Source organism: Stegodyphus dumicola, chromosome 1, assembly GCF_044657685.1.
Source record: "Stegodyphus dumicola isolate Sdum_Otavi_A_Nest chromosome 1, ASM4465768v1".
Lineage (NCBI taxonomy): Eukaryota > Metazoa > Arthropoda > Arachnida > Araneae > Eresidae > Stegodyphus > Stegodyphus dumicola.
This window is the reverse complement of record NC_140768.1, coordinates 11220720-11239493: the sequence shown is the minus strand read 5'-3', so window position 1 is coordinate 11239493 and position 18774 is coordinate 11220720. Positions and strand designations below refer to the sequence as shown.

Sequence of the window (18774 nt, the reverse complement as noted above, 5' to 3'; positions counted from 1 at the left end):
AACTAGTAAGAGTAAGATCTAACGCGATGATATTTCTAACTGTTTAGATTACTATTACATTCAGTATGGGCCCACCAGCGGCCGAGCGGTAAAATCGCTGAACACTGGTAGTTCGGTCCGAGGTTCGAATCCCGCGAACGGGCTGGCTGCATGGTTTTCCCCATTTGTAACGTGTATACGAGCCAGTTTCCCTTAGAAAGTCCTCCACGAAAGGCATTCCTCCCCTTAGGCAGATAGCCCTAGTGTGCTTTGCCGTATTCTCAATACACCAACACCACCACCACCATTCAGTATGTACGTAGATTTCTATTAATTTTAATTTATCAACCCGTCCCACAAAAAGTGCTTAAATAATTCATTAATGTTGGATCTCAAAACACGCTTTAAGATCCTGCGATTAGATCGGGTTAGTTATTTGAATATGGCCACGCCCCGAGCGCTATCTGTCTAAGTGGAGGGATGACTTCGCAGAAGTCTTTCTGAGAGAAACTAATAATAGTTCATGGTTTCCCCATATTTATCAAGTTCTATTAACCATTACCATGATATCCGCCATGTTTGTCATGTTATTATGTTTCCCCCGAGTTCAATCTTATCATGGATTTGCCCATGTTTTCATGGTTGCATAAAAAAACCATGAAAACTAACCATGCAGGCAGTCCGTTCGCTTGGGTTAGTCATGCCAGCCCGTTCCATTAACCACTACCATGGTTTTTCTTATATTCATTATGTTATTATGGTTTTCATCATGTTCATCATAGTTTTCCCCATGTTCAACCATTATCACGGTTGAACATGGGGAAAACCATGAAAACCAACCACGCAGCCAGCCCGTTCGCTTGGATTTGAATTTTTCTCTCTCTTTTAGTCCAAAGGGGATTTGTCCCTGAAAGGCTATTGTTTTCGTTTTGTGGAGGTTCACTTTAATTGTCCGTTTCACTTTTCCAACTGTTGCCACCCAATGTTAGAGTCCTGCATTATATTTGAAGAAATTAAATAATGAAAAATCTGCATAAATGTATGTATCGCACTGTGATAAAACAACGGCACATAGAGCCATGGAATTTTGAATGACTTAATCCTACTGCGAATATGGGCATGTGGAAACCCAAATTTGGAATTCGTTTTATTATCAATTTCATATTTTGTAAAATTTTAACGAATTTTTGGTTAACAAACTTAAGGATTTCAAAGGGAGCAATGGCAACGCTGTACAGAAAAAACATTTTTATCTCCAGCGCGCGAGGCTCTTATGTCGGAAATTCTAAAGATATGCTCAATTTAAAATCATTTTTGCGATATCGCTCTTGAACTGAATTTTATGGTTTAAGTGCGAAGAACGTGATATTTAATAAATAAAGGTAACAGACAAAATGTTAAAAAAAAGTCCCATTGGGCGTAATTTAAAATCTGAAACCTTTCAGATTTTTTTTTTTTTTTAATTAATGGCGGGCTCTCAGCCGACTTCGGCTTGGCCACTACTAAGGCTAGAAGTGTGGTCGCTTTATTATGGAGGCACTTAAATACGTGGGAGGTGGGCCACCTTTGCCTCCTATGATGGGACGGACAGTTACAACCATGCCTTCACCGGGATTCGAACCCGGGGCCTTTGGTATCGCAGTCGGCTCCTTTAACCACAACAGCCTCCACGGGGAGACGGGTTTACAATCTCATTCCCAAGGTCAAAACAACATTCCATACTAATAGCAATTACATGACGTATTTCCTCACTGGTCATAGGCCCTTTCCTTCATACCTCTGCCGCTTTGACTTGAGAGAGAGGGTCATCCAGATCATTTTGTGTTCTCCTGCCCACACACCGCACTTAACAGCCTCAAGCAACCAGGAGCCAGATTCTGGCCAAATTGGTTTCAGAATCTACAAAGTAACAGAGTTGCCCCGCGGAAACTGAAAACAATAATTGACTACTGTACTAGCAATTTCTCTTCTAACGCTGGAAGATAGTAATAAGATAAGTCTATATAAGCTAATTCAATATGTCAGCAACAGAGTATGTGATATGTATGTTCAATATGTAATTTTGTATTTATGCTGTGCCAGGTTCTCATACATAAAGTTCGTACTGTATCTGAATGCTGTAATGTACCTGTACATGTTTATATCTTTTATTTATGGTACCTAATTTATACTAAGGATCACGCGTACTTCAATAGCATGCTTCTTGTAAACTTTAACTATCATGATAACGTATATGTATGGGTGTAGTATATATCAGTATGAGTGAGTGTATGTATACTTTTATTTGTTTCGGATTGTATTTATATGTACGTATATACATATATTTTAATTGTACTCTTCTTCAAGTGCCTTGTATGCACATGTATATATTTCTTTGTACATTGTTGTACTCTTCTTCAAGTGCCATGTATATATTTCTTTGTACATTGTTGTACTCTTCTTCAAGTGCCTCGTATGCATATGTATATCTCTTTTTTTGCATTTTATAAATGTCGTCTGCTCAGCCGGGGCTGCGGCCTGGTAGCTAGTGGTTGACTCCCGCCGAGTTGGTAACCAATTCTGCATGGATACATCTATACCTGGGTCAGAAGCCAACTCAGCGGTTTGCCTCCTCTAACCACTATAAGCGTCTGGGCGAAGCCAGGTCGAACTACTAGTATTCAGCGGTTTTAATCACTCGGTTACCGACGAGGCCCTGAAATTACTGAGACGCAATAATGTCAAAGTCTGTTTGTTTGCTATAGTTTATAGCAAGTTACAGTTATCTTTTGTTTAATATAATATGTTAAAAAAATTAAAAATCAAAATCATCTATGAATAACATCACTAGACTTATGTGTCGAAACTGAATTTTGCGTCATTTTAAATCTGGAAACTTGTAATTCTGTTTTCTCCTTTAAAGAGTCTGATCTAGCTTAAATATATTAAAGCAAATCGAGATTCCAAATTTTTGCTACCTGCAAAGTTAATCTTTTTTATTTCGTTTCAAATTATTTTCATTGACATTTAGCTGCAGTAGTTTTTGTCTACGATCAAAAATAAATGTAAGTGAGGCGCCATTTCACTCAGTTAAAGATCTGACGTTATTTATTTCAGCAGTCAAGATTATTATTGTTTGGGCTTCAAGCACCATCAGCGCAGATCTTTCTTGTAAACATTTTATATTTATTTCAACTCTATTTATAATTTGTATTTTCGTTACAGTTCTGTATATGTGTTCTGTATATGCCTGTTTAGCTTTTAATTTGCGAATTAGTTTAAAATTTCAAAGACGTCGTGAGATTTGTAAGTCCACTTGGAAGCCATGTTAGTAATTTAATATATATGATATAATTTTTCAAAATCGCAGAATATTTTAACTGAAAAAGTTATCAACAAAAACATTTTTCATTGAAAATGTTCTTATGCACATTTTTGATTGTATATCGAGTGCATTTTCTGTCGTGGTATTGTATTGTGGTGAATTTGACTCAATTTGTGTTAATTATTCGTATGCCTTTTTATTGAAATTTAGATTTTATTATTAAATCATTTAAAAATATGTATTTCATCCACTTCATTACCAGTTTTCTTTTAATATTTACATTAAATCTTATTTTTTTAATACAGGTTTGTGCACTTGTGCACTTAGTATTTAGAATATGTTATATTTTGGAAAGGATATACAATAGTTTATATGTAGTTTTATCTATAACTCGTACTAGTTTCAGTCGGAATGTTATACTTAGGTGAATTTGACTTGTTTTACAGTAAATATGAATGTACCACCTACTCTAATTACAGTAGTCTCTCTTAACCGGCAGCAGGGGGACCTCATCGATTCCGCGGATAAGAGATTTTTCCGGCTAATTAAATATATACTTCTAAAATTTATTCGTTCATGTTTTGTGATGCGATCTACACAAACTGTAGCTTGGAAAGTATGGTGGTCGCAGTTAAAAATATACAAATTATTTACGCTATAATATTTCTAATTGTTTAGATTACTGTTACATTAAATGTGTACGTAGACTTATAAGGTATTTCTCACGCCTTCTTAGCACGCCTTCGTGGTGTAGTGGTCAGCACACTTGACGCATATTCGAGAGGTCCGCGGTTCGACTCCCGGAGAGGGCATTGCTCATTTTTCATCTCTCCTGCTTCAAAATAACCTAATATCTCTATAGACTTACGTACATGATTTTTTTTTTTATTTTCGATAAATAAGTACAATAGTACATGATTTTTTTATTTCTGATAAGTATAATCAGATAAGATTGAACAGCATTTTAAAATTACCATATATATTATTACATAAAAGTTGCGAATTTCTTAGTGGGATGACATATAACTTTGAATGTCTGCCTGCTTGCGAGATTGTCGCCAGATCTTTAAAAATTCGCTGTGTATACAATGAAGCTTCATAACATCATGCATTCACATACAGAATATTACTCGGTAAATTTTTGGTCAACTTCTTCCCACATAACTCTCTTATTCTGTGTATCGTCTTTATCTTCACCTTAACTTCCTTGTCATCATCTTGCTGCTTTCTGATCCCATGTCCGATTATTTCATCGTCGTTAACGGGAACAGACTTGTTAACATACATCCAAGCCTTTACATGTACTAATTTCACACTTTACTAACACTCCAAACATGCAACTAAATCCAAGTTGCCGGATGTATTAAAACCAAAAGAATCTTCGTCACTTACTTCGTTATTTACAAACATGATCATAGACTAAAGTGTACACCAACAGCTACGTAATGTTCTTTATATCTTTCCAGGCCCGAACCAAAGAAAGTATCGCGTCTTTTAATGTGAACTGTTTCTGAAATTCATGGAACTTCAAAATTCACGCATCAACGCATAAAAAAAGGGACATTTTTAAATTCTGGATAATTTATTGTTTAGATAAAGCTTGTTACGTAGGGCAAAAAGAGAACGCAATTTTTCTTTCACATTTATGGCTTTGTATTGCTAACCGATAAAAAGTGTTTTTTTTTTTTTTTTTTTTAAATCTTATAGGTATTTAGTAACATTTTTGTGGGTCGATTATTTTCAAAAATTTTAGTATTAAAAAGTGCATGAAACTTTTTGAGATATTTCCATTGAAATACGTTTATGCATTTAACTAAAAACAAAGAGAGCAATTACTAACGAAATTCTATATTTTCATGTGTTATAGAAGTAATACATTAAATATGAAATTAAAATATTCAACAGAAGTTTTCAAACAGTAGGCGCATTGCTTTGAATCTGGCTCGACGACGTAAAATCTTAGCTTAAAAGTTTTAACATAGAAGAGTTCTCCTGATGGTAGAAGTATGACAGTGTCTCACTCAGTTTACTTAAGAGTCGAAATGAATCTAAGTGTCAGCTCTTTGAAAGTATCGAAGCAATTCTGCAAGTAAGGTGAAGATGGTAAAATGAGAAACCAATTCAAAAGACGGTTTCTGATAAGATCTCCTTGCCTGAGCAGTTTTCTATGTTTCTCGTAGTTTTGTCACGTAACCGCTGAAGCGTTACCAGAAAACTCCCAGAATGCTTCAGCGTTTGGCATAACACTTAAAAAATATATTTAAAAAATTCATTCTTGGGTTGATTGTGACTTATTTTGACGTGTCGGAAACCAATTTTAATTTAGGATCCTGTCCCATTGGAAATATTATTTTAGTCATTTTTTTTTTCAAATAATTTTCTAGAAATTTTAAAGTTGAATTTATGCTCTTACTTTTTATATGCAGATCGGTTTTACAACTTGAAAATAAATCGAACTTTAAATTCAAGCCCTCTCCTCCGAAAATTAGTATTCTCAATAAAATTCTCGTAATACTTTTCAAATGACTCAGTCATTCAATTTTAATCCAGTCTTTTTTGGCTTCTGCTTCCAGAAACTCAATTTAATATGAAACGAAGAAGAATGTACTATTTCAGTAATGAAAACTATTTTTCAATGCTACATTCGTAGCCGCGTTTCTTTTATCTGATATAAGATCGCTGTGCAAGAACATGGTTATACTTATGCAATACAGTTTATTTTAAAGCTGAATTTACCTTTAACAAACTAAAACTATAAAAATTTATTGCATTCATTTCATCGTTTTTCTAATATTATTATGAAAGAATAGTAAATATCAAGAAAGGCTGTAGAAAGGCCAAAGGAAAGGGGGGGGAAGAAACATAAAAGATCTGAAAGGTTTCATATTTTAAATTACGTCCAAAAGGGCTTTTTTTTTAATATTTTGTTACCTTTATTTATTAAATATCATGTTCTTCGCACTTAAACCATAAAATTCAATTTACAAGAAAATCGCAAAATAATTTTAAAATGAACATATCTTTAGAATTTCCGATACACAGTGTTGAACATTGCAGGCGCACGGTACACATAAATTAAATTTTAATATATAAATAATTCCATGTAATAAATTAGGAAAGTAAATCAGTATTCAAACGCCCTGGCCAAGCAGGCAGCCAACTGCATGTATATATTAGAAAGACCAACTAAACTTCCTTGGTCTCATATTAAGCGAACAACTTAAGTCTGCTATAAAATTGGCAAAGTAGATGGACCAGAGGCAGAGGTAGGACGAAGGACATTTCGCTTACTGCCAAAAGTTGACATGGAAATAAAGACCCACTGTGCTAGCCTAACACAGTTCTTGACAGGTCATGGACCATTCCCAGTATACCTGAACAGATTCAGACTTAGGGATACTCCTTTCTGCGAATGCGGAGAGGAAGGCGACATGGACCATTATTACTGCCATTGTGTACATACAAGAACCTGGCACTTGAAGAAACCAGCGGACTGTGAATGGGCAATGTGGACGACTAACACACTCAAAAACAGAATAGCCCTTGATAAAATAGAGAAAATCTCAGGACACTGCCTAAGCAGAAACAACCGTGGATAATATTATAATGTTTCAAAAGTTCAGAACTTAAAGCAGATAACCAGAATAACGCTTAGTGCCTTGCAGTTAACAATATGTAAAAACTGTTATTAGTATATAATATTCAACCTTGTTACTCTGGAGTCTTCCCCGCCGTGATGGTATATAATTCCGTTTGGTTCATGTCCGTGGTCGGAAGCCATCATAGCGGTGCACTCACTCACTTATCAGCTATGATTCCAGTTATATATATAATACATCTAAACGAAATGAAGTAAAACTGGTATCGATGCTGTGCGCTAAAGATTAAAATTGAGTTTTCAATTGATGCAGGGCGCAGTAAAGTGTATCACATCTGCATTCAAATTTGAACTTAATATCTGGAAGGTGTTATAAATTGGCATATTTAATGAAAATCGGCCTAATTCTTTGCAAACAGTCCCTAAGGCAAAATTCCTCTAGGTAAAAAATATTCAAGACTTTATTTACCACACATAAAGTGATAAATGCAAATCGATTATTATTTTTTCTCTTACGTAAGCATGATTTGTAAAGATATCTGCCTTTTTGAATTACAAACTAGCAAATAAAATTGGTTTAACTTCTTCCCTCCTTTTTTTTTTATTAAATTCCTACTATTATCTCACACTCTCCCTATGTCTTGTTCGAATTTTCAATCGTTAATAAAATGCTTTTTATTGATCCACTCAAGTTCAAATATATTTTTTTAAACCTGTAGTGGATGACACTTGATGTTAATATAGTTTTTTCACACGTTAAAGTCAATTCCTCATTGATTCCTGTTTATCGGAACTAAAGATTTGCTGTTTTTATCTCTTCTCTACATATAATAAAAGAAAGAGTCTGTCTGTGTGTGTGTGTGCTTTTCGTTCGCGCTGCGCGTAAGCTACGAAATTTGCTCACGGCTACGAAATTTGGTACATAGGTGCATCTAGACAAGAGCCAGTGCACTTCGAAGCGATTTTTTCGAAATTCGAATTCGAATTTTTTTTTATTTTATGTTTTGTGACGAAATCGCGTCATTTTGAGACATAATGGGCTATAGGAAAGCGAGATTTTACTCTACACACTCCATTTTCACATCGTCGTGAAACGTAGGCACTTAGCTATTTTACGAACTTAAAATAAATTTCGTGTTTCAATAAATCGATTCAATACGAATTTATTTAACAAAGGGAGCTTAACACCTTTTCAACGGGATTTTTTCTAAAAAAGTTTATTTTTCAGAATGTACAGTTTATTTTTCTTTGATTTTTGGACACGTTAAACTTTCATCCTTGCAGTCTATTTCCTAAAACTTTAACGAATTTTTGATTAACTAACTCAGTTTCACAGCGAGCAATGGCAACACTGTACGGAAAAACCTTTTTTTATTTCCAGCGAGCCAGACTGTGAATCGGAAATTCTAAAGATATGCTGTTTTCAAATATTTTGTAATATTGCAGTTGAATTGAATTTTATGAGGTTTAAGTGCGAATAACATGATATTTAATAAATAAAAGTAACACACAAAACGTTAAAAAAAAAAAAAAAAAAAAAAAAAAAAAAAAAAAAAACCCTCCCTTTTGGGCGTAATATAAAATCTGAAAACTTTTAGATGTTCTTTTTCAATATATTTTATCTTCTAATTTTTTTTTTTTTAATTCAAAGAAGCAATTTGCCTAGAAGAACTATTAATTTCGTTTTGTCATTTTGCGTTGAAAACTATAAACGGCGAACACTTTTCAGATTGTTGCCACCAAATATTAGAGCCCTGTATTATACTTAAAGAAATTAAATAATGAAGAATCTGCATAAATGTATGTATGCTTCTCGCCTTGTGATAAAACAACGATATCTAGAACCATCGAAATTTGAATAACGTAATCTTCCATAAAATTAGGGCATGTGGAAGTCCTAATTTGAATTTTGTTTTATTATCGATTTCATATTTTGTAACACTTCAACGAATTGATTAACAAACTAAATGATTTCAAAGCGAGCAATGGCAACACTGTACGGGAAAAAAAATTATATCCAGCGCGTGAGACTCTGTATCCGAAATTCTAAATATATACTCATTTTAAAATTATTTTACGATATTGCCGTTGAACTGAATTTTATGGCTTGAGTACGTAGAACATGTTATTTAATAAATAAAGGTAACACACAAAACGTTAAGGAGGTAATTGAAAATCTGAAACTTTTCAGAATTCTTTTTTTTAAGAGTTTTCTTTAAGAAGCAACAAACGTGTGTGGCCTCACGCACACGAGTTTAGTAGAAGCGTGTTCTACAAGAAGTATAACACTTTAAATAGCTTAACTACTAATAAATAGCTACTTAAACACTTTAAAATGCATATACTTCGAGAAAACACTTGGTCAAGTTACTGATTCTGAACGTAAACTGTGATTCATAAACGATCAAAGATTGAATGATATGTATAACACAACTTATTGTGGGAGTTAGCCCCGTTATTTATTCTTATCTATCATCATTACAATTCTATCAATCATTAGAATTTGATATGAAAGAAAAAATGTGTGAACATTTTGAAATTTATTTCTTTTTGGATTCATGAAGAATGCTGAAGTTATCCACACAATCAAATTTTGCACAGATTTTAATGACTGTGTTATATATAATAAGGCTTTTATAATAAGGCAATTTGAAATGCATATATTTTTACGATTCTACTAATTAAAAACGCAAATGAAACCTCTAAACCACTGTTCAAACTTTGATGTTTTACATGGAACAAAAACATATCAGTTTCAAGCTAAGCTAGCCGAATAAAACTAGCCGAATTTCAATTTTATGTTTACATTAGTTTTATTGAGAAGGAGAAAAAAACTCCGAAACATTAGACTGACTGACATTTTTTTCAAAATTTAGTCTAAAGTTAAATTTTATCTTACTTTAAAAGGGGTATTTTTTTTCAACAAACTTACTGTCATAGAGAAATGTCAAAATAATATTAAGAAACAAACTTTCTTTTTTTTTTGCACTGGTGAGTAATATAATATGGCCATTTGGAAGATAAAGTAAAAATGCATGTTTTTGGCAATGATTCGAGAATTCTGCTATTTTACCAGCTAGTTTTTGATTTGCAGAATAAAAAATAGCTACTATATTTAGAATATCATATATAATCAATTGATTCTTTAGCACAAAATGATAAAAAATAGTTACAAGGATAAATCAAGAAATCGAAGAACATAAAAGTTTAGGCTTGAAATTCGAAAATGAAATTTAAAGCAGGTTTATTACATTTCTCACTTAAAGCAGGAATTTTTTTTTTAATCTTTATATTAGAGATTTTATACCCAAGTTGTACGATGAAATGATTGAGATACAGCACATCTACATATATCTGATCTTCATTAAAAATCAATCTGCAGTTCTGGTTGCAGTTCAAAACATAAAAATTTCATTAAGGTTTCAGGTTGACAGGTTTCATTTTTATGAAATAAATGTAAATAAGATGTTTTATCACGCCCATTATTATCACCTGAAAGGGGAAATGATAGAATGTATAAAGAAAAACACTGCTTTTTTTTTTTTTTTTTTAAGACATTCTCGGTTACAGAGAAACTGGAAATGCTGGCTTAAGTAAATTCCCAAAATAATCACTTTTCGTATAAAGTACCAAATGATATAAATGGAAACGAAAGAAATTCCTACTCTCTAAACAGATTTTGTCAACGCCGTTTCTAATTTTTAAGATTCAGTATCAGCTTTTTAATAATTAACAGCCAAATTATGCAGAACATGATTAAACATCATCATGACCTTTCAGAAATATCAGGATCATTTCTCAAATATTTTAAACTTTATTCACCTACCTGCGGGCACGAAAACTTCAGATTTCGTTTCTTCTTCATCTTCCTCTTCCAGCCGCCTCTTTAGCGGGGAAAAGAGGTTGTCGTCTTTGCAGGCTGTGGCCGGGAAAGGCCCATGGCCCTCTGCGGCGATGGCCTCGTCGTCGGTCGGCGGAGTCGGCATGGAGATTTCCCACAGAGCGGGCTCGGAGGCAACCGTTGGGAAAACCGCAGTGAGTTCCCGCCGTTCTGCGGTTACTGGAATAGGGGGTGTCAGGTCGCCGGACCGCGAGATTGGAGAACCCGGGTCGGCAACATTGGGTAATAGTCCCTCTAATGACCCCGCTTCGGAGTAGATAGGATTCGCGAAATCTTTGGCGGCTCCAAAATTACCGCTGAGGTAATTGTCTCTTCCTGTCGCCAGCAGATCGATTTTCAGGTTCATATTCGTGTGGTTCTTAATTTTATGAAAATTTTGCACTGAATGGGTGGTTTTGTAAGGAGGAGGCGGCGTCTTCCTCTCTTGAAAGAGAATCTGATCCTCCAGAATACTGAAATTATTGTCCTTTCTAAAATTTTCTTCAGAATTCCATTCACGTGGTCTGTACGGAGGAGGGGGCGTGATCCTGCTATTTGGTGTGATAGTATTAAAATCACTTCTCGGCCAAAAATTCGCAACGTTCATCATATTTTGCGCGTCTTCATATAAAGATAAATCAAAATCGTTCATGATGTAGTCATTGGAGTTAATTGATCTTGCACAAACTGCTGACTCTGTTGGACTCGAAGGGTAGGAAGAAGCACAAATGTCTCCTCCATTCGACTGAATAATTGACCAATTATTGCCGGTCTCTGATGATACAAAATAACTGGACGTGTTAAGAGAGTAGCTGACTGCAGATCCTGAATCTTTGGTGACGCTCCTATTGGCCATTTTGAAGATACTACCATTGATTTCCAATTTCCGATCTTCTTCAGCAGGAGAAGCACAAAAATTAAAGTCTAAGCAATTCCTTTCACAACAACCTTGATCGAAAGTTCTTAAGCTCATAATCAAATAAAAGAAACAGATTACATTAATATCGATCGCAGCAAAACAATTTTTTCTCCTTCACAACACGCGCTTTAGGCGATTATTCTATTAGCATTAGCACATTTTAAACATGTTTCGGTATGAACTGAAATCTCACTGGATGCACTCAAAGTTTTAAAATTATGAAATAATGTAAAATATATTAACAGCTGACGGGAAAAAAATATACATAACCAGAATCTGAAAATTATAAATTAAAAAGATAGTTTTTAAAACAAATAAAATCAAAGAAGCTGGACGACTTCTGAAAAAAATTTGGCGCAAACAATGCTCAGTGGGCTTAACCGTCACTTAGCCATAAACGATCTCAGTATCTCATCTCAATTGCGCGTATACCGTAATGAAGTAGATTTACTTTTCCACCAATAAAGCACATTTGGCTTCTCCTAATCTAGGCGCCATTTAACGAGCCCCGAGGGCCAAAGGTGTGGAACTGACACACCATTGGTTTGTTGATTTGCCGCCCCGTGTGGTGTGGGAGATTCTCTTCCACCCCCCTACCCGGTAGAATCATCGCTACCCCTCTTTTGTTCCTTCCCCTCTTCACCCTTTTCAAGCATCCCGCCCGAACTTTCGCGTAACTTTTCCCTCCGCTTATTAACCTAGATTAGAGCAATATCTGATTTGGCGCAAAATCGCTTCTTTTGGCGACTTATGAAATTAGGTTGATTTTTAATACATTGTAGAGCAAATTGGAATATTTTTAGCTTTTCGTGTTTGTCATAACAGAATAAAAAATGACTTTATATTTAAAATGTATGGCTTTCGTTTTCGAATATTTAAGGGGTAAAACAGGAAGTTCTGTTTTATATCCATCGATAAATGGACGGTGAGGACAATATTTGCACGCTAATTAATTTACAACAATTAATAACAAATTTGATACACTGGTTAGTAAACTGATTTATGTAACGTAATTTCAGGTAATATAACTTTAATATTCTACGTGTTTTATGAAATCGTATTTTGCAAGTATGTTCGTAATTAATCGGCATGCTATTTGTGAATTTTTGTTTTTGCATTTAAAAAAATAATAAAGTCAAAGAAATCTAATAAGCACAAAGTAGTATTTTAAATAATTTTTAATTCCCTATTATCATAAAGGCATATCTATTTACACTATTCTATTTATTGTTCCATATTAAATACGCCCAATTAATATATATATATATATATTTTTCAAGAAATGTCTACTAGCTCCAAATGAAAAACTTACTTAAGATACTTTTCAACGATAATAAAAATAATAACACTTTTTTAACCTAAAAGGGCTATTGATTATAACCCAGAAAGGCTATTAATTTCGTTTTGGCATTTTTGCATCGAATCTCTATAAACGGCGTATAAATATTCAAATTGCTGCCACCAAATAGTAAAGCCCTGCATTATAGTATTTAAAGAAATTAAATAATGAAGAATCTGCATAAATGTATGTATGTTTCTCGCATTGTGATAAAACAACGGTACTTAGAATTATCTAATTTTGAAAAACTTAATCCTCCACCCGAATGCAAGCATCTGGAAGCCCAATTTTGGAATCTGGAATTTATTTTATCTATTTCATATTCCCTAAAACTTTAACGAATTTTTGATTAAGAAACTCAGCGATTTCAAAGCGAACAATGGCAACACCGCGAAAAAAAAAAAAAAAAAAAAAAAAAATCTCTAGCGCGCAAGACTGTGTATCGGAAATTCTACACTTCTACACATATTCTCTTTTTAAATTATATTGATACTGCTGTTGAATCGAATTTTATGTTTTAAGTGCGAAGAACATGATATTTAATAAAGGTAACACACAAAACGTTAAAGAAAAAAAAAAAAAAAAAAACTTTTGGCGTAATATAAAATCTGAAATTCCCTGCATCTTTTAATTAAAAAAAAAAAAATATATATATATATTTTTATGGCCCTCTCCCGTTTGTGTGGTTTCCGTCTTACCTATTTATACCTTTATATCATTATGGTATATTTACATCTTGTTTTCGGCTTTTTTCACGTGTCATTGCCCACTTAGATTACCTACCCCCCAGAAGACAGTGATTTTCTCTTAGAAAATTTCTTTAAAAGAACCTCTCTTTAGCCAAAAGATATGCTTAATTTTTTTTTTTTAATTTATTTGCTAGGAGTCTACTATTACTTAATATCCCACTTCTGTTATCCTCCGGACTATGATTTCAATTCTTTCCTTTATTTTTACTTCCTTGTACGAAGTAAAGGAGGCATTGTTATCGCAAAAAATTCCGGGCATCATATTTCAAAGAAAATACCCATTTTCACAGCTATCGCATTTTTTTTTTCTTTAAAAATAATTGAATTATGCTGTTCTTGTCTTCCGATTAAGGTTTTTATGCCTTTAGTTAATCTGTATGCAATAGTGGTAGAATTGTCAAAAACTTAAAAGTTGCTTGAGTGCGGCTAAGTCTAATTTTTCTTTCCATAGCCATATTTGTTTACATTTGAAACAGCAGAATAGTGAATGGAGTCAGTTTCTGCACTCTCAGTGCCTTTTTGCCGATTGAGACCAAAAGGAAACTGTTAGTTTTGTGCTCCAAAAAATCAGCCTTTTGGCCTGCTGGCCAAATTGCTTCTTTTTGCTCAGGAACTCTAATTTTAATTGCAAAAATATTTTTTTTTAAATTGTTTTAAGTGCATTTCGGTGTTTTACGTTTTTCTATATTTTTCAAATTTTAAGGAAGGTATTTTGAGTTTTTATTTATTTTTGCCTTATTGCGAAGTGAGAACCCAATTAATTGAATGAGAAATATATCTCTAATGAAATTCGAGGAAATAAGTGTAATACATTGGGGGTACAATCAGATCCTCCTGGCCACAAAGTGGTCTCATGGTTAAAAAAAAAACTGATGTGTACCCCACATGATTTCCTTGTACGGAATATTCAATTATACGCATTTTTTTCTTGAATTTGATTTAAATTGATTGGATTGAATTAAATCTACTACGCCGACAGCGCATAAACCACAATAGAATAAATGCACTCTTTAAAATTCATTATATTTGTTTACTATAACGACACTCTGAATGCACAAAATTTATATCATTTGAAGAAATTTCGTTGCCACATGTTCTATTCAAATACTATAATAAAGCTAAAACGATGTATGAAAGAAATTAAGCAAACAAAACAGAAAAGAAACAGTTTTTCACAGACGATTTAGTATTTCTCATTCAAGTAATTCAGTTCTCACTTCGCGACAAGGCAAAAATATAATAAAAACTCAAAATATCTGCATTAAAATTTACGAAGTAAATCTTAAATACTTATTTACCCGAAAAAATTTCAGAAAGGATTAAGCATTATTTAATTCGCAATAATAAATGAAGGCGTTATTTTTGTGTTGTGAAGCTTAGTCTCTCTAGATTGGCAACAAATCTACAATCCTGCTGTTTCAAATGTAAACATATATGTCCGCCATGTTATTTAAAACTTAACCGCAATTAAACAGCTTTTAAATTGTTGATAATTGTACAAATATTTCTTCCAGCATTACTAAAGGCATAAAATCCTTAACCGGAGGATAAAAACAACATAATTCAATCATTTTTAAAGCAAAAAATGTACAATTTACAAACATATAAGAGTAAAGAAACTGAGATCACTGAGCCGGGTAACAGAGTGGATATATATATAAATATATTTATATACGTTTGGTGCGGCCGATTGCAACCAAAACACGAGGTACACATCTACATTTTATAGCAGTCCTATATACAAAATTTCAACATTCTGAGGCTACTCGTTTTTGAGTTATGCGAGATACGTACGTACATACGTTCGTACAGACGCCACGCAAAATTCTCGTCAGAATTAATTTTAAAGCAGTTTTATAATTTTTTTTGGAGGAAAATTGTCTTTTATTCTGTCCTTACGTACAGGTATCACGCAAAAACATCGTTAAATTGATTTGAAAGAGGTCAAAATGGATATTTTCGTTGAAATATGTTGCCTGAAACTTTTTGCGATTACAATACTTCCTTTTTACTTCGTACAAGGAAGTAAAAAGAGTGACCCCCAAAAGAACATCAGATACAAAATAAATAACACATAATACAAAATATAAATGAGGCACAAATAATACTGAAATATAAAATAAAAATAGGGAAAAATATATAACGAGTACTCACGAACATACAAACAAAAATCAACACAAAGGACAGCATCAGATCAGAATTCCAATTACACCTCGATTTGCATTAATAAATTTAAGGACATCTTGTGCAAAAGATATAAAATCTTTCATATCAAAATTATCATTATATATAGCATTATCAATTTTGTAAAGCTTCCTCTGATCGGCGAAAATAGGACAATCCTCCACAAAATGTTTCGCGTCTCCAATGGCATTGCAAGAAGCACAAAGTTCATTAGTTTGTAAGTTAAATCTCTTAAAATGATAGGGAAATCTCCCGTGGCCAGTAAAAATTTGATTTAAATCAGTATTGCTAAAAGTAGCCATTTTTTTTTAGAAATTCTAATAATTATCATGTATCCTTTATTTTTTGGTGAATTTTCCCTTAAGATCCATTTGTCAATGTAAAATTTCTTCATGCGTGTGATGGCCGTCTCTTTAGATCCTGAAATTTCAATAAAGGGTATATATCTATAACGGGGGCTGTCTCCTTGGCCAGACAGTCGGCCGTTTCCAATATGCCCCACATAAGCTTTGATCCAGTGCAGTTTTACATCTAAATACCTGTTCAAAGTTTGTTAACAGTTTTTGATTTTCAAGATGATGGGATTGACGTTGTCTCAAGCAGCGACAAACAATCTGTGTAAATATTAATCACATTTCGAAAAGCAACGCATCTGTTAATCCAAATTAAGGTTTGACATAGGGCCTCGCACTCTGCCTGAAAGACAGAGTTATAGTTGTTTAATCTAAATTTCATAAAGTCGATTTCGACACCAAAATAATATACAACAAATGCTGCTCGAATCCTCCCCTCTCCAAGACCCTTATGTATATATATCGCATGCATTAGAATCAACAATCTCTTTGTCATAAAAAAAAAGCTAATTCTTTTAGAGGAGTGCAAAAGTTGAATATTATAGCGCTTAAAAACATACTTTGTGACAATATAATCATTATAAATTTTAAAATCAGTTCGGTTGATACGTAATAAGAATTTGTAAAAAAAGAATTCGTTGAGAATTGAAAGGGGCGGCCATCCGGCCAAGACAAACACAGCCTCAGTGGGGACGTTCTAAAGCATCTTGTGATCACTAAAGCCCAAGCTCTTTGTATGCTATCAAGCTCAAGCCTCAATCTGACAAGCTCCCCTGCTCTAAGTCCCCAAGCGCCTATGGCCGTACATGATCATTGGCAAAATAACATTCTGGTAGATTAACCCCAGGGTAGGGGGATTTCGTGGCTAAGACGTCAGCTGAAAAAGTCCTTTTATAGTACAATAAAATCTGATCTGTTCGCCGTTGCAGTTCTTTAAAATGTTTGACGAAATTCAATTTGACGAACAGGATATACCAATGGTCGTCCAGCGATTCTTCTTCACAAATCTTCAATTTGCAGTTGTTAGCATTTATATATTTTGACCCCATGACTAAATAAGTCCACCCACATCCGACAGTTCAATAAAAAGTTTGAATTCAATTAAAATCGTTAAAAAGAAATAAATCATTGGCAACAATAAAATCAAAGACTAAAACGCCTCTTGGATCATTTAGATCTGCCCCCTAGCTAAAATGTTTAGTATTAAAATCACCAAAAATTAAAAACATAGAATATAAGTTATGAATGTTTTTTAATCTGTATAGATGGGAAGCAATGTCCTCCGCTGGAGAAAAATTAGCAGAAATTATTCCAAGGCTCATATTTTGTCAGAAAACAGTAATCCTCACGATCTCGTTGGATTCATAATCTATAGCCTGAAGCAAAGAAAACATTTGTATAAATAATAGGCAAAGTAGCGTGAGTTTCTGGGTGCACTAGTAATAATTAAACCTGAAATCTATAACAGAATACTAAGAGGTACATATTAGATTAAATAAGTTATACAATATGGGTACTAAGTATGGCCGTAGGCCGTTTACTATTATTTGGGTCATTAAAGTCGTAATCGTAAATTCTTATAACTGGGTTGCTGCTATTAGCAATATTGTCAAATACCTCGAGCAGTGAGGAAAATCACTTACCCTGAGGAGGTGACGCAAGCAGGTGACAGGTGACGGAGGACGGGGGACGCCTGGTGTTTAACAGGGGTAAGCAGGCATATGTCCCACGCCTTCCACTAACCAGATGCAACAACTCGATTAAACATGGCCATACAAGGGCGACATTGTGCTACACTGAAATTTGATGTACATTTGTGGGTGGGGCAGTCTTGTTTGTACATTAAACAGAGAATAAACACACATGAAATGTGCACATAAATAAATAAAAAGAATACATTGTAAGGATCTTAAGTTTTACTAACGTTTATTTTATTTTAAATCTTTACTATCACTTCTTATTTTCTACTTCCGGCCAGAATTATAAGCGTGAAGGAGTTTATGCAAAGTTGTCTGGCGAACGCCAAGTATTTAAGTGTGGCCTTTTTGCCAAGCAGAGGAGAGAGGAAGCCGTGAGTTCGAAGCAGGCCGCTTACCTTAGAAGTTACGCAGTTGCTACTTTGCCTTCCAGGCCAGAGGTTTTAATCCTCTTGATAAATTAAACGTATTGTAGTGTTCACAGTCTCTGTGCTACATACGCTTTCTGTTATTATAAGGCCAATCTTATTCTAAAGTTAAATTAGAGTTTAGTTTTATTTTGATATCTTTTAAGTTAGACCCCGAGTGGAGGGTCATTGTATTCTGAAGTACGGAAGTCATTGTATATAAAGAAAAAAATAAAGGGTTTTGTATACCCTTCGTCTGTATCCTGTCTACTTACTACAATTAGTGAACATAGCTTTAGTAAGCTCTCTGTTCTAGTCAGGTCATTGTATGTTTCCGAAGAAGGTAAGAAGAAACAGTGAACCTG

The 18774-nt window shown here is 33.9% G+C and overlaps 1 protein-coding gene across 1 annotated transcript in view; it reads right to left on the bottom strand.

Moving 5' to 3' along the window:
* Positions 1-12195, bottom strand: part of LOC118184716 (uncharacterized) — a 94004-nt gene extending 81809 nt beyond the window's left edge. Inside the window, exon 1 of the mRNA XM_035354430.2 lies at positions 10708-12195. Coding sequence (XP_035210321.1) covers positions 10708-11734 — 1027 coding nt within the window. The 5' untranslated portion in view covers positions 11735-12195. The remainder of the gene's footprint in view (positions 1-10707) is intronic.
* Between the last annotated feature and the right edge of the window lie 6579 nt (positions 12196-18774).